Here is a 16,113-nt window from a genome sequence, read left to right as displayed (position 1 = left end):
GATATAAAATGAAAAACTGTTTTATAATTCAATGCAAATCTTTTATTTCATTCCTCCAACCTCTATCGTTAAATATCAGCGTACAATTCCACAAAGAATTGAGGCATTCACATTTCCATGGCAAAATAAAATATAAAATTAACTTAATCGAATATTTACAAATAAACTTTCGCAATACAGTACATAATTTACAATTAAAATAGTGACTGACGAAACGGAATAGAATTAAATTAAATCCATTCAGTTGAAATGCCGAATTAAATAAAATGCATATCAAATATAAAATAAAGTATCGAGCCGTTTTTAACCATATTGTCTTATAAATGCATGTTCAGTTTTGTTACAACGCTACAAGCGTTACTCTACTACGGAAGGTACATAAGATAAATCTGTTACGGTCGTAATTAATAAACCAAGTCTGATTCTATTGACCCTAGTGTATCTATAAACCCCGTTGTACCACGCTAATCATACTATGGAGTACATTTATATCTGTATTATGGCATTGTTCATTTATTGTTTCTGATATTATAAAATAATAAGTAACGCTAGCAGATCACAAAAACCTAATCTAAATATGTCCGGGTGGCAAAGACAACTGGCGATACCAATCACTCAGCTCTTGCAATACAAGAGGGGGTCGATTTTGTTAAATAATTTTATTGATGTTTTTTGCGCCTATTTTTTGTTTTGTCGGCGTTTCTGAGAACCTCTGCGTAGGAGAGTTCTAGCTTCCTCAATTTATGAATCTCCTGGGATGCTGTGCTCTGTTTTATATCCCAGGAGTCAGTTTCGGGATTCCAAGACTGGTAGATCTTCCCAGTTCGCCCGCTAGCACTGGGTGTGGGGGAGTTCATGTTTCTGTTATAGAACTGGAGAGTGGACCCGTTCCACTCGCTGTCTGTATTTCTCGCGAGAGGACTTACTTCAATTGGCCTGTAATCTCGCCTTTTCTTGTTGGCAGATTTTTGATACGTTATTTTAGGCGGTGAAGGGAATACGGGCGAGTCAGCACCTTGCCTATCTTGACTGTGCTTGCGGTTGCGATGTCTGGACTTCTTTCTAGTAGCCGCAATGTACTCCAGTGGCTGACGCACCAACGGTGTTAACACGCGTTCTTTTTCTCTATCTTCTTGGCTCTCTTTAGTGTTCTCGGTGGTACTCTCTGTCACTGGTTTATTCTCTTTATTGCTCTCGACAATGTTTGGCTTCTCATTTGATACTTTCGCAGTTACAAGAACATTAGTATCTTGATCTTTTTCTTTTAACATTGGCGTTTCTGAAGATGTAATATCCGACACTGGAATCGACTGTTCAGACATGGCAGACGACATAATGCTCTGAGTATCATCGGTAATGTTACCGGGAGGTTCTTCCGTGGCAGGTGTCACCGGCGGTACTTTACCTACCGTGGTATCATCAAGTAGAGGTAGCTGCTCGCCGTCGTCTTTATTTTCTGCTGCTTTTTTCAGTATAGTGAATATTTCCTTGAATAGTTCCCTATATTCTGGTCTATTACGGAAACGGCTGTCCATTGGACTGGCGTCATCATAAATGCTGAAACGGTAATCTTCACCGTCGGCAATGGTGCACAAGAACGAACCAGGTCTTTCACGTTCTGTCTGTGTTGCTTTATTGCTGGTTTCATCAGAAAACCCTGAACTGGACGTCTCAGCTTCTGAGAAGTCTGGTGTCTGAATTATCTTTTTGCGGGATGTGGATTCACATTTTTTCTGCTGAATCTCATCTTTGTGGGCCTCCTCACCATGGCCACTCTCTTCATCTGTGTCTTTAACGCTGAACTGGCTAAAGTCACCTGATGTTTGTAGCTCATCGTGTGAAGTTAATGAGATATCTTTATTTTTCCTTATGTTTTTCCCTTGCGACAACTGTACTTCGAGCAAAGCTTCATATTTCTGGACCAGTTCTCTATAAGGATTTCCTTGAGCATCTTCTTTATTTGCCCAAATACCTTGGAGTAACTTTTCCTTGGCATTCTGCAAAGTAATACGTATTTAATTTATTTTAAGGTCATTGGAATATTTATGATTATAAGAGTGTCGTCATAATTATTAGTTATCGGTAAACAAATGTATGAGTGATTTGAGTAGTGAAATGATAACAGTGGCTATCAGATTGTTTATTTTATTGTTATTTGTATTATATAGTTAAATGATTTGTAAAACATTATGCTGCCAGCGATAGTGTAGAAAATATTATAAAAATAACAATTATGGAAAGAAGATTCGATTAAAAGCTTTATATATAAATTGTAATTATTAGTCAAAATACACCCATTACTCGGTCGTTTTAGACTGGAATAAGTAATTGAAGCACAACGAAGTCGTTAATAGCTTATAAATGAACAAACACGGTATCAGTAGACTAAACAAAGGTCATATAATGAATGAGTACAAAGTACACCACACTTTGAATATTGTTATGTTAAATAGCAGGTACAAACAGATTGATGACCGTCACCAATGGTTCGGTTAGCGTGCAGACTTCTTAAGTCTAATAACGTGGCTGTAATGGACGTACCTTACGGACGGACTACATGCGATATATCCAAACAAAACTACTGCAAATGCGCTTCATAATGCATATGCAAAGCGTGAGCAACAACATCAGGGGCAGTTGGAAAAGCTTTATTGCCTAGAAACGATTGAAAGTTTCGAATAAATTTTAATGCAAGGCACCTGACTTGTGCAAAAATTTGTAGTAAAAAAATGCTAATTCCTACATGTGTAATTTTAATATATTGGATGATTAGTAATACACAGAAAGAAGGCATAAGAAATTGTTAAAGTACATAGAACAGCACAGAATTTTAGAATTAATCACTATTTTTTTGAAAAAAGAAGTGGTTATGAGTACAAAGCGAAATAAATGATTAGTAGAAAAAGAAAGAAACTCACCAAATAATGCAAATACTTACGTCGAACTTGAGCAGTTTATTGGAGACCTGCTCGTCTTTGGGACTCTGTTGGCCAGGTGTGAGGATCTGAGAGCTGATAACACTTCTATCGTCATCGTCTCCATCAAGCATGGAAGACATGTCGTCCCTCTCGATGCCTCTTAAGCATCTGATGCACAGTTGACCTTGTCTGCAAAATTAATTAGCTATCTTTTATCACTTTGAATCATTGATAGTACATATATATATATAAGATTTTTTATGAAAAGGAGAACCTGATGTTAATTCACAACGGCAACCCACAATTTTCTACAAAACCAGAAGAATTACAAGAGTGAGTTTGAGTGCCGACCTTCTAGGAAGGTGGACGCGCTCTTTTGAAACAACCTATATCGTTTCGTCCTGGAAATACCGACCGAGTTGGTGGTTGTCACACCGCGTGGCGGACAGTTGCTTGAAAATCACACCGTGGAAGAACCACTTACATCCAGATGGTGATGATTATGTCTAAATTTGTTGTAGCTTATCGTGCAAAAGTTTAATTCGGTAGCAGGAATCTGGCCAACAGCTCTTCGGCACACTCTCTGATGATCAATGAAGGGACGTTTCTACGTTACGCCAAGTGATCCAGCTCTGCATTTGTGACAGACGGACTGACATACGCTACATAGACAATTAGAAACACATACATACCGCACCGCACGTGTGCGTCTTTGTTTACCTATTTGGACCACTCAGGGTCTGAAATACATACCTATAGGTACTATATTATTAATAAACGCGATGTAAAATTACTCCCTGTCATGTAATTCTGTTGTGATAAAGGTAAGATAAAGACAAAAAGTTTTTTGGAGCAAGTTTACTTCGCGTTTATTGATAACCCAATGTTTATTTTCTGCCTAAACAAAAAAATTGTTTCTACATAATGCCTACAATTAGTAGGTAAGCTTATATTATGTCTTATTGGAGGTCGGTTGGATTTGTTTTTTTTTACATAAGAGCGGACAAGAGGCACACGGGATGGGAGTGGTGAGGCAACCATGGACATCCGCAACAACAGGTGTCAAGAGATGCATTACCGACCATTAAGGTGGGAAATCGGTTCGGGAAAATAGCAGCCGGTATTTGATTCCACAAAGTGCCAGGCAAAAAAATAAAAGCTTTTCTGAGCACTCCCCGTGATATATATATGTGGTAGAAGATGCAGAGAGAATTCACATCCCTACGCTACGCCAAAGAATAAAGCCGACCGTAGATAAGTTGATCGTCGATGATTTGAGCTGCTCTTCGTTGTATGCGGTCAAATTGAAGAAGCTGGTACTAGGGAGCACCCGCCCAGAGGTGAGAACATACTCCATGTGAGGTCGAATTTGCGCCTTATATAGTTGCCGACGGTGGCTTATAGTAAAGTACCGTCTCGCCTTACTGAGTACACCAAGCTTTTTAGAAGTTAATTCCGTAAGAGGCCAAACTAGCCAGTTTAGCCTTCTCTTCCAAGTGACCACCTAACTGAACGTTGCTCGGTATATCGACACCAAGTATGCCGATTAGAGGAGTGATCTCGAATCGAGGGGATAAGACAAAGGGAGACTTTTTAGCGGTAAACGCACAAACTTGTGTCTTCTTGGAGTTGAAATGGAGTAAATTTTGTCGGCCCCATTCCGAGAGTTTGCAAAGCAGTCTCCATTTTAGACACAAGTGTTGTTGTTCCGATTTTCATCGACAATATCCCGGGACATGTTGGCACGGCCGGTGTAGGAAGCATACCCTGTGCCGTCGTCTTCACAGCAATAAATACTGCTGATTTACAGCATATCATTGATAGGCAGAAGAAACAGTGTAGTGGATAGCTCGCAGCCTTGCGGGACACCGGCGTTTATGGGTTTTAAGTCAGAGCATCCACCGTTGATAACAACCTTGATGCTCTGAGCGGCCAAATAGCTAGTGACCCATTTGTACAACCTCTCGGGAAGTCAATAGGATGGCAGTTTCGTTATAAGCGCTTTATGCCACACCCGATTGAAGGCCTTCACTATGTCCAAACTTACCGCCAATGCCGCTCCCTTCGACTCTTCGACGCTTGCGGCCATTTATGGGTGAGATATGATCACCAGCTGAGTGACCCTGACGGAAGCCGTACTGACAGTCGCTGATCAGCTGGTACTCCTCTAGGTATCCCAAGAGCTGGCGGTTGATAAGAGACTCCATTATTTGGAGATAATGGAGGTAGTGGCAATGGGGCGGTAGTTGGACAGATCCGAGCATACACCTTTCTTAGGGATCGTGTGCCGCCTTCCATAATTTCGGGATTACGCCTGATGAGTAGGAGAGGCACATTCGATTTTATTTAACTTTAACCCGTTCTCCGTGCTATTATTTCTTGTAGTACCACTCGTAATGATACTAAATTGTCTATGAGTTTTACTGTTAATGTGTGGAAATAAAAATATAAAGGGAGAAAATTAGTAATTATTTGGCTATTCTAAATTCTTTTTTATGACTAAAATTTCTTTTATTGAAGGATAAATATAGAATAGTTTTTGCTATTGATATAAGATCATTAATTGTATTTCTCTGATAGGGCGCCCGCAACTTTATTCTTGTGGATTACGTCGCATCGTTTACAATTGATTGACTTGTTTGTGAATCGATTGGAATTAAATATATCAGTGGAAACGGATCTCAAATCGGCAATATCGTTTATGAGATTAGCAAGAACAGACAAAAATTTTAAGGCAAGTTTACGAGTCCGTTACCTAGGTATAAAATTTTTGAGGTGGTTAAGTTAAGAAAATAAAGTGGTACGCAAAAGTATCATACATATACCTATTTAAAATTAGTTTATTAAATAAGTAGGAACTTAATAAATAATAATGCTGATTTATCTACACCGTCCCTACTGAATATTAAGATATTAGCAATTAAGTATTATTAGTCACCGTTAATTATGCAATCTTCTATGACCTCTACAGCCAATTGACAAGGCCTTTAATCATTCAAGAGAATATAAATTTATTACTTATTACTATAAAATATATATGAATAATATTAATTAATTTCGTGTAAAAAATATTAATCTTAAATTGTATTTCTGACTATTTACAGAGGTTTCGTATTACCTGACCTGCTTGGCCTTGAGACCAATGGTTGGTAAGAACGAGCACGTTTTGGTCTTTGGAATTCCTCAATTTGTGTCAACTTATGTGCCGGACCCTTTTATATTAATTGTGCAGGGAACTAGTACTTAATTTAAAATAATTACCTGACTTCTTCAAGGATAGCGAATTCTTCATGCATCGACTTCGGTTCATCGTCCCGCTGGTTCCAGTTCCTCAATTGCCCCTGTAATCTATTATTTTCTTGAATAACGGATGCCAGTTGCTCTTCTAGCTCTGTCACTCTCCGATGCTCTTGAGCAAACGCCACTTTATTCTCCCTAAGCTCATCGCTAAGTCTTAGTAAATCCTCATCTTCTTTTGTAAGTTCTGGAAGAGGAGCTATTGTCTTCTGTGGTGTTCCGTTAATTTCTGTTTTCTTGTTTGCAGTTGCACCGGTTGCGACAACGGGCTTCTGGTCTTTGGGTTTATCGATCTCGGCTTTTCGTTCAGTTCTTCGCCGAAAGAGTTCTAATTGAGCTTTCAAGTCGTCCACAGTCTTTTGAAGATCTTCACATCTACTCTCCAAGACTTCAGCGCCGCTAGACAAGCTGAAAATTTTAAAACAAAAACAGCTTAAGTACCTATATTTTAACATCATCTTAGCAGTTTATATTATAATATATTGATGTAATTTGAACCTTGTGACACAGAACATAAGTACCTTTTAATTTGTTTCTTGTCGTTTGCATGGTCGACTGCTAGCTTGTGATTCGCTCGTTCCAAGTCTTGAATACTAACTTCGAGTTGTTCGTAAATTCTCAGTCTTGAGTCATTGACTTCGCGCAAGGCCACAGTTTGCTTCGTTAAGTACTGTGAACAAAATGATACTGTTACTTATCTACTACTTAAAAATACCAACTACAAAATGCGCATGAAATACTGATACTAATTTTACAATTAATCATCGAGAATAGAAAATGAAAAAAGCTGCATTGGATACAAGGTAGGTACAAGTTGCATTACAAGGGAAAAATACGACTGAATAGAAAATATACATAATATATTATAAGTCACGATCAGAATGTATAAACATTGATAAAAGATGATAAGAAATAGCTTCCATACCAAGGCTTACTATTTCTTAAAGTATACTCGCATTGCGTCTTCCAAGTCTTCTGTATTATAAAAACTGAAAATATCGAATCAAATTTATACTACAAAAAGTAGAATCAAGACAGACTACGCTCAGATTACTTAAGTCCATATTCCAGAAAGTGTATTTGCTGTCTCTCTTGTGCACAGTTATGAAGACATTGACAAAATACACTTAATCACGGATTACTTGTTGACACGCCATCTGGTATTCCAGATGATGTGTATAATACTTTTACAATTTATAAGTATTATACGACGAATCACCTTCAAAAATCGTTTATAGATAATAATAATAAAGCCTTTATTACAGTTAACAAAACATAAAAATTTACGTACCAACATAATACTATAAAACATTTTAATTAATTAACTTATCTTACATAACTATATTATTAACTTAATTATTTGCAGTAACTTTTAAACAGTCTGTGTCCTCTTTCTGTTAACTGCTTGTCCTTCGACAAAGGCCTCCTCCAAAGTCTTCCATTCTTTCCGGTTCCTTGTTATTCAAGTCCATAGTGGTCCTCCTATCTGTTTCAGTTCATTCTCCCATCGTATGAACTGTCTTCCTCTATTTCTCTTATCTCCTCTGGGGTACCATTCAGTTATTGCTCTAGTCCATTTTGGTGTATCATCCCTCATAAAGTGGCATACTCATTGGATCATATCAAAGGAAAAACTAAGTTCAAATGCATAGAGAAAACAATACGCACTTTGAAATGGATATATTATGGATATACATAACCAACGCTAATTTTAACGTGAATATTGATGAAATATCTTGAGAACGCAACTCAAATGAATCTTGGGAGACCTAACCACGGGACGCGTTTCATAGTTCTAGGTCAGCGGAAAATACTCTATAAATGTAGGCCCCTTGAGAATGTATGTAGGTCGTATCTTTTTTTAATTTTTCACAGATTCAAGAGACTAGACTTGGGAATATGATCATTCAATCATTTTACTTTCAACTCTATCGAGTCCTCCGCGTGTTCCCGGGATAACGGGTCTTGACAGACAGAAGGACGGACCGACAACAATGTGATCCTATAAGGGTTCCGTAAATTCGAGATATGTGCTTTGTTTTGTAAAACTAATATTGGACAATTGTGCTTTTTCACAGCACATTTGAATTCGAGAAAATAAGTCGATTCTTATTCCATTATATTTTGCATGAGTTTCGTGTTCAGTTAGTTGTTAACTCGCCAAGGACAAGTGACGCCTAGCACACGACGCAGACAATAGTTTATTTATTGTAAAGTCATCTATCAACTGTACAGGTGGATATTATGTTATACTCTTACTGTTACTCTTTATAGGGCTATTCTGGTTAAAACTGCAACAGTACAGTGCGACGCCTGTCAAAAGAATGAAATGTTCACGGTACATATTCTACTAAGCAGGCCTGTTTCAGTTATTTTGCAGAAACGTTGTGTTGAATGAATAGCTATTGCACTAACAAAAGAAGCTCCAGGCCCGCATTTCCCGTGAGATGAAATATTATATAATATTTTGATTGCTACCTCATAAATTATGTGTCTTAAAGGGGGTCGTACCTCAATCTCTTGCGCTTGGTCTTCAATAACATTCTGGTGCTGACGAAGAGCAGTCTCCAGCTCCTTGTTGCGCTCCAATAAAGTTTTCCCCAACTCCGCCGCCAACTGCAAATCTGTAAAATAAACAATAAATCTATTTAAAGAACAATCCATGTAAATCGACGATATATAGAGGGAATGCTTAATAAGTAGGAACAAAAATGAATCCGACCATTTGCAGGAGGCTTTTACAATAATTTATAATTGGTTCTCTGCAAATAATTTACCATTAAACATTTGTAAATGAAATCATTAACAATTAAACATCGGAAACTAAATATAGTAGACGGTGTTGACCTCTTGAAATGCTGAGCTTTTTTTGGAGAAATGCTAAGAGATTCAAGAATACTCTTGATTTAAAAACAGTTTAAATATCCCCGGTACGGAGTCATTTAGAATATGTTTCAATTGTAATGTGGAGTCATCATTATATTACAGTGAGATGTTTGTTATGTGTCAAGTGTGTCCATCACAGCTAGGTTCCTACATAAGAATATAACGAAGGGTGTTTCTCTTTTCAATTTACAACCCTCTCGTATAGATCTTGGAACTCAGATTATATTTTTTCTTTTTAAAGCAATTTGTTTGAATGTCCTCAATTGCAAAAAAAAAATTCAAGATTCCTCGTGCCAATACAAGAGTGTACAGCCTTTTGTAATAAATTCTTACAAATGTGGGACTCCTCAGGATATGCCGTAAATCTAATGCATGGTTCAACGAAGCAGATATTGATCTACATAATATAGGTTTAATCAAGTTTTAAAGATCGTGTTTTATTTGCAGTATGTTAAAATATAATCATACACATTTACATATCTAATAGCCAAGTACATTATTTAATATTAGATATGTATATTATTTTATTTACTTTATGCATAACATATTATTCTCTTCCTGTTTACAGCTGCTAAGGTAACTATAATTTTTCTGATGTGTCTACGTATTCTTAATAAGTTTCTGTGTACTATCTGTTGGTACCATGTTGGTACACATAAAAACTTAATATAATATATCAAATAGGATGTAAATACAACGTCATAAGAGGTGGGACTGCCGAAGTAAAATCCTCCTCCCGGAGGGTAGCCCTTTCACTTGTTTGGGCGCAAAAAAAAAATGATACGAATTCATTTCACGCGCGAACGGTGCTAGCGGTCACACGCAGTGTGATTAGGTGACTTACCTTAACATTATTTTAAATTTGGTCAAATCAAGTGTTAGTAAATATAACAGTGGAGAAGCGATGATGGACTGTGCAAAGTGTACATTGTAGATACTATTATAATATATTCTTTGATATTAGTGATAGGTAAGTAACGAGTTACGACGTAATAATGTGTGACCTGTTGTTTGTATCGTGAAGAGACAGACAGACAGTCGCGGCGGAGGACTCTGTTTTATGATATTATGTAGTGATTGTTGCTTTAAACACTACAACATTCGCTAAGATTTATGAATTCTCAATAAATATGCTATCGCGGTTGAGACGCGAGGCGAATATTAATGATGTTTAAAGAACTCAAGAGTCAAGTGTCAGGGTTTCGCTCTTGACTATTTCCTGAAGCGCAACTTGACCAACTTAACGAAACTGAATGATTAGGATATATTCTATAGCAAATGCCTTAAAATGTTCTCTTATTAATTAATTAAGCCGTTTTAAAGTATTGCTTGAAGTAGTCTGGTAGTTGCAAAACAAAAATGTAGAAAAAGCAGGTTATCAACACTATAAAGGTGATCGTGTAGATGGAGCCACAACCTGAGAGTTGAACAAGATGTACGAACCAACATGTGTCACTCGAACAGTTGGCTCACTTGGTAAGAGCTCTCGGCTTTAATATGTATTTATATGTAAACAACTTATCAAAGATTAATAACCTAGCAGAAAACAGTCGAGAACGTTTGTATGGAATAATTGCTGCTAATAAAAGGCATTTTCTCAAAATTGAGTCCTTTTGAATTATTTTTGATGTCATTTCTAATATAAGTACTAGATACTACTACCGCTTCGGAAACAAATGACGCTCTTTTTGATGAAATATATTGTACTGTCATTGCTATTGCTATAAAATAATCATAATCTAGTCCCAGGCTGTCGGATCACATAGATATTCAGGGGTGGAGTAGTAGGATTTACGACAGAGCCATTTTTTAAATAAAACATTTTTAAATTTATTTATAGATAATGCCTGAACAGTGGCTGGGACTTTATTATAAAAATGTATACTCTTAAAGCTATTATGTATCTTATGAAGCCTACTAGAATTAGTTACAAACAATCCCTTGTTTCAAGTGTCATAAGTATGAAAATCTATTAAGAGCAAAAAGGTGACGATTTTTGTGAACGTATATTAAATTTTCATAAATGTACTGACAATGAATAGTCATAATATTTTTTGTTGTACCAACGATATTAGTGAAATAGATCTCTGAGTTACTGAGGCTACTGCGTCGCTAGAGTTGGTTGGTTCGTGAAAGCTGTAGCCAGCAATAACCTTGCTACAGGAAAAATATAGTCTAGTTTATAATAATTTAGGTTGCGGTTAGTTTAATGTTCAAATGCGAAGTGATAAGATTTAAATAAACATAGTATCTGCTAAAAGTCATGAGTACCTAGTAAGTAAGCTACCCTTTGGTCGTGTACTATTTAGTTAGGTATACAATTGTTTCATCAGTTTATCAAAGGTTGAATAATTTCGAATTGAAATAACTTAATAAATGCTTATTACTATATTTTCAATACTATGATTAAGTACAATAAATAAAGACTATCATTACACGGAAGTGTACCTTTATTTTGTATATTTAATCCCAGAAGTGAGTTTATATATACATATATATATATATAGAATTATAATAAATAACAAATACAGTAAAAATGTATCAGTATCTATATTTATGATAATAATGATATCAGCAGACCTCCAACACCATATCGACAAATCCAATATTGGCAATTTAGCCTTAACCTATGGAATACAAATTCGAATTCAAATATTTTTATTCAAAATAGAATATTAAATCACTTATTGAAATTCAAAAACTACCACCCATTCCAAAAGGTATAACCACAGCAATGAGAAGAACAGGCGAAACAAACTCAGTGGGCTTCTTTTTTATAATTAAAAAAATATGGTTACCATGTAAAATCGTACAATAAAATGTATTATTTAATAGCCTGAGGGCGGTCGCTCCATTCTCAATTTGTGGTATCATTAAAAAAGTCATTTATGTTATAGTGTTTTTTACCTTTACCACACATACATACATAACAATTCAACTTATTATCGCTGATCATGAAATCCTCTTCCGCAGCTCTGTTCGGTATCTTGGAGTTTTAATGGATAATAAACTCCACTGGTCAAAGCATGTTAATCACGTACATGTAAAAGGTGCCAAAGCCCTGGGTGCCCTTAATGCCGTTTTAAATCTCAAAAGTAATTTAAACCCGTACACTAAACTGAGATATACTTACTTATTCTCAGTTTTGGTACTCTTGTTCGTCCCTGTATAATGTATGCATGTCCCGTTTGGAGTTCTACTTGTATATCTAATTATAAGTTGCTACAAATATCACAAAATAAAGCAATAAAAATTGCTTTTAATACCCCTTTTCAAAAAATCAAAAATTTGGTTTTTTTAATACTTAACATAAAATTTTGAGGTTATGTGAAAAGAGCCCACCTCCCCCTTCCAAAACTCAGATCGCCTATAAATTATCATTCCTTTCAATTTGTAATATTCCCTTCCTTTTCCAATGGGTTTCATCCTACTATTTTTTTTTACATTTTATCATTTTCAAACGCTTTAATAATAAACAATTTAATAATATTAAAATTTCTCTTTACCACTGGTTTATACGATTTTTTCACCTCATCATGTCAATGCGCTCAGGTCGTAAGTAATCTATTAATGATAGCCATCAGAACACTCATTTATCCACAAAAAATCGTAAATTTATCTCTGAGATTTTTCATTACAGCATTTTACATAAGACGCCATTTACAATAATTGTATGCTTTTATGACAATTGCTCTTTCGAAAAGGTAATTACCTAAAGTTATTATCTTGAATTAGATACGTTAAACCGGAAAATTATATTTGAACAAAATTAAGACAGGATCTAATAGCTGATTATTTTTGGTTAAAATAACAATTTAATAGATAGATGTTAAGTTCGCCGTTCTTATATCTGTAGCCTTATATAATTACCATTTTATTAAAAGTAATATATAATGTTTAATCCAAGTGATAACTAAGTTTCTATCTGACCTACATTCTGGTTAGTAATAACCATTTCACAATTTATTGCGCCGTAGTGAAGTGCGGTTTTAAAAATCAAAGATCATTTTTTGGTTTCATCTAATGTCTTTATAATGAATCAAAGCTCTGTTGTTCTGTTGATCGCGGACATTATTATTTTATTCCGTTACCTCATCGTTTGACACAAATTATACAAAATAATTCATGCAAGTAAAATTGTAATGCAACATTTATCTCTATCTCTAATTAGTTTACATTTACAAAGATTTTCCATGATACGTTCATACACAGAAAGTTGGCTCAAACGGTAATGACTTTAAGATAAAGGAATAAATATAGAAAGAAAGACTTCTAAGGGTATGGTAACCTTGAGTGAGTTTTAGGTTGTTCTTTTTTTAAGTTTAACGATAAAAAGAAGCTCATATAATGATCTGCATACTCGGGTTAATGATTAAATTATCAACGCGAATAATACCAAAGACGTGGCTATGTAAAAGGCTTCTCCAATATCACGGCTTTAACTTCGGAGCTCTTATTTTTAGTTTTTAATCGAATCGGTCAGTGAACGCTACGACGGTCTCACTCTCCCCTCCACTTTGCGCAAGACGTGACTCACCTTCGGTTCCCTGCAGACACTCCAGTTCGACCGTATAATCCCAAAGGTCCAAGGAGCTGAGCCCGTTTAGCTCCCACGAGTTGAACGAATCAAACTGATCCTGCTCCTCGGTCATGTTTCCGAGCTCGTTCAAAGGTCACTAGTAACATGAGCGTCACTTATAACGATGTGTACTCGCCAGCAGACATTTTTTTGCTTCAACGACCCGAGCGTTGTTGTAACACCGGCGTTACCACTTACCAGTACGGCGGTGTAAAACGAACTGAATCCCTCCGACAAAAGAACCGCGTTACAAATTACAATCGGCTGGCCGCTCCAATCTCATTTCTTTCGATTACTCGCCGATAGCTCAAGAAATGAACAAATGTTATCGGGTCTATGTAACACCGTGTCCAACAAAAGTTAAACAGTAAATTATTGTCGGTGAAAGTGCGACGCGACCAATCAAGATGTTTGCATGGCAATCGGAGACGTCCAAATTATAGACATTTGCAGCGTAAAGGTATTTGATAATATGAAAGTTTTATCTTGATCAATGGGAGTTTGGTACCACGCTACCACCTTACATAAAACAATATAGGTAAAGTACATTTTAACATTATGGTTGTCATATTATATTTAATATACACAGCAAAACAAAGAGAGATCTGTTTTCATAAAAGCTTCAAGTTACAGTGACTTGATGTATCCTAAACGTACCTACGATCCTTGGTGTCGACTAGTGGTGCAACCTTTAAATTAATAAGTTTTGTGAAAACCTTACACAATAAGGTCTAAAAAGTGTGGACCTACAATGGCAACATTAAATAAACATACTGGAACGAGGCTATAATATAACTTTAACATTCTTTATTTAGATGAATTATGTAGTTTTATTTTTGAATTTTTTTGTTTATCAAATTTTCTAATAATAATTAAATAATAAATTTTAAAATAAGCTAAATTAAGCTTTTGGGCTCATACCTCAAATATAAAGACTCTCTTTTTTTAAAAATAAAGACATTTAAGTATAGAACTACAACCCGTGTGTTGATTTAATGTAATGCTACGCTGTAACTTAATAAATACGTTTTGTGAAAACCTTAAGCTGTTAGTTTATAGATAGATACATATTTGGATTTGGTCCGGCAGAATCATCGCACGCGGTCCGGTAGCGCACCATATTCCATGGTATGTCGCATTGTCCATCACACGATACAGTACCCAGTACGACGCCGGACCAATGGGTGCGAGGCGCCCACCGGTCCATGATGACCGATGGTCAAGCCTTTCCAAATCCGACGATGTGTTCAGGCTATTAGATTCCCTTTTAAGTCTGATCGGCTTTCAGAGGCGGACTGAGCAGAGTTGAATGGAAAGGAGAAGTAGATAGAGTCAGAGGACGTTCGATAACGTAGTGGAGCCCAGCTCATTGAGCAACTTGCCTTGCATCAGTATCCTTCTCGGGTTTTTTGTAGGAAGATGATTGTAGTTTCAAAACCGAACCAGGGTCGAGTTGACCCTTGTGACGCCGATACCTTTGGTTTCAGGTGGTCGCCCAATTTAATTTGAAGCTGATTCAGTTTCACTCAACTCCACTTTTGAAATGTTGGCCGGCCGACTTAAGAATGTTGTAAGGACAGTGAGGGTTAAAGTACACAAAGAGGACAGGCATAAAGACAAAACGAATAACATTATAATGTGTATCGATTGCTTCTTATTAACAATATAAAGGAAGAGTCAGAATGGCAGATAAATGTAGGCTAGCTAGTGAACAATTTCAAAATCGTGTTAATTCTAGATAAAGGTCCGAAAAATGTGAGCCATGAGCTGATTCGATGATTGATACTATTAAAAACCTGTGTCTGCTTTAGGCGACTTTAATAATACGGAAATCAAATATTTTACCTCAATTAATAATATTTACAGCAGTAGTGTATAAATAGCTCTGGTTAATATTGCTCTCACTGGCTCCATCTTATTCTATTCGAGCCGACTTTACTGGTGTCATTCAATAATCAAAACCCACAAAGTAAAGTGCTCAGCGCGCTTATTGAAGTTCACTTCAATAATTATTATTTGAATAGCTCATTCCGATTTGTTTGTTTGATCGAGTTTTTGGAACTAAGACACTTTTCGCACCGGAAAGGTACGGGTTCCGCGGATGGGAGGCGAAAAAAAGTGTTATAGCCTAACACATCATCGGATTTGGTACGGACAAATAATTGGTCTGGTAGAGGACTGATGTAAGTACATGAATGATGTACAATAAAATGTTATTTTTCACTTAGTCAAAAAAATAATAAACTACGTAAATTAGCTATCCTCTCCTGTCTCCGTTTCATTTAATTGTTCTCAGACGGTAGTAGTTCATTTATTTGTATTGTAACTTATTTATAATAAGTATAATACGTTTATCATTAATATAATATACCTACTACACATGGAGCTTCGTTTCAACCGACTGCTCCACAACACTCGCGCATATTTCTATAA

The 16,113-nt window shown here is 36.1% G+C and overlaps 1 protein-coding gene across 4 annotated transcripts in view; it reads right to left on the bottom strand.

Moving 5' to 3' along the window:
• Positions 1-19: 19 nt before the first annotated feature.
• The window catches only part of LOC126966184 (cerebellar degeneration-related protein 2-like), a 92,327-nt gene continuing 76,233 nt past the window's right edge, over positions 20-16,113 (bottom strand). For 2 of the 4 annotated variants that reach the window (XM_050810154.1, XM_050810153.1), the window contains exons 2-6: positions 8,727-8,839; positions 6,737-6,885; positions 6,180-6,623; positions 2,939-3,107; positions 20-1,997 (exon numbers count right to left, since the gene is read on the bottom strand). In XM_050810154.1, coding sequence (XP_050666111.1) covers positions 660-1,997; positions 2,939-3,107; positions 6,180-6,623; positions 6,737-6,885; positions 8,727-8,839 — 2,213 coding nt within the window. In that variant the 3' untranslated portion in view covers positions 20-659. Of the gene's footprint in view, positions 1,998-2,080; positions 2,656-2,938; positions 3,108-6,179; positions 6,624-6,736; positions 6,886-8,726; positions 8,840-13,638; positions 13,905-16,113 lie in introns of those variants that run through there. The other 2 variants (XM_050810149.1, XM_050810156.1) reach the window with 2 other exon arrangements.

Source organism: Leptidea sinapis, chromosome 1 (assembly GCF_905404315.1).
Source record: "Leptidea sinapis chromosome 1, ilLepSina1.1, whole genome shotgun sequence".
NCBI classification, from domain to species: domain Eukaryota; kingdom Metazoa; phylum Arthropoda; class Insecta; order Lepidoptera; family Pieridae; genus Leptidea; species Leptidea sinapis.
The sequence above is the reverse complement of the archived record's forward strand: the minus strand, read 5'-3'. Positions and strand labels throughout refer to the sequence as shown.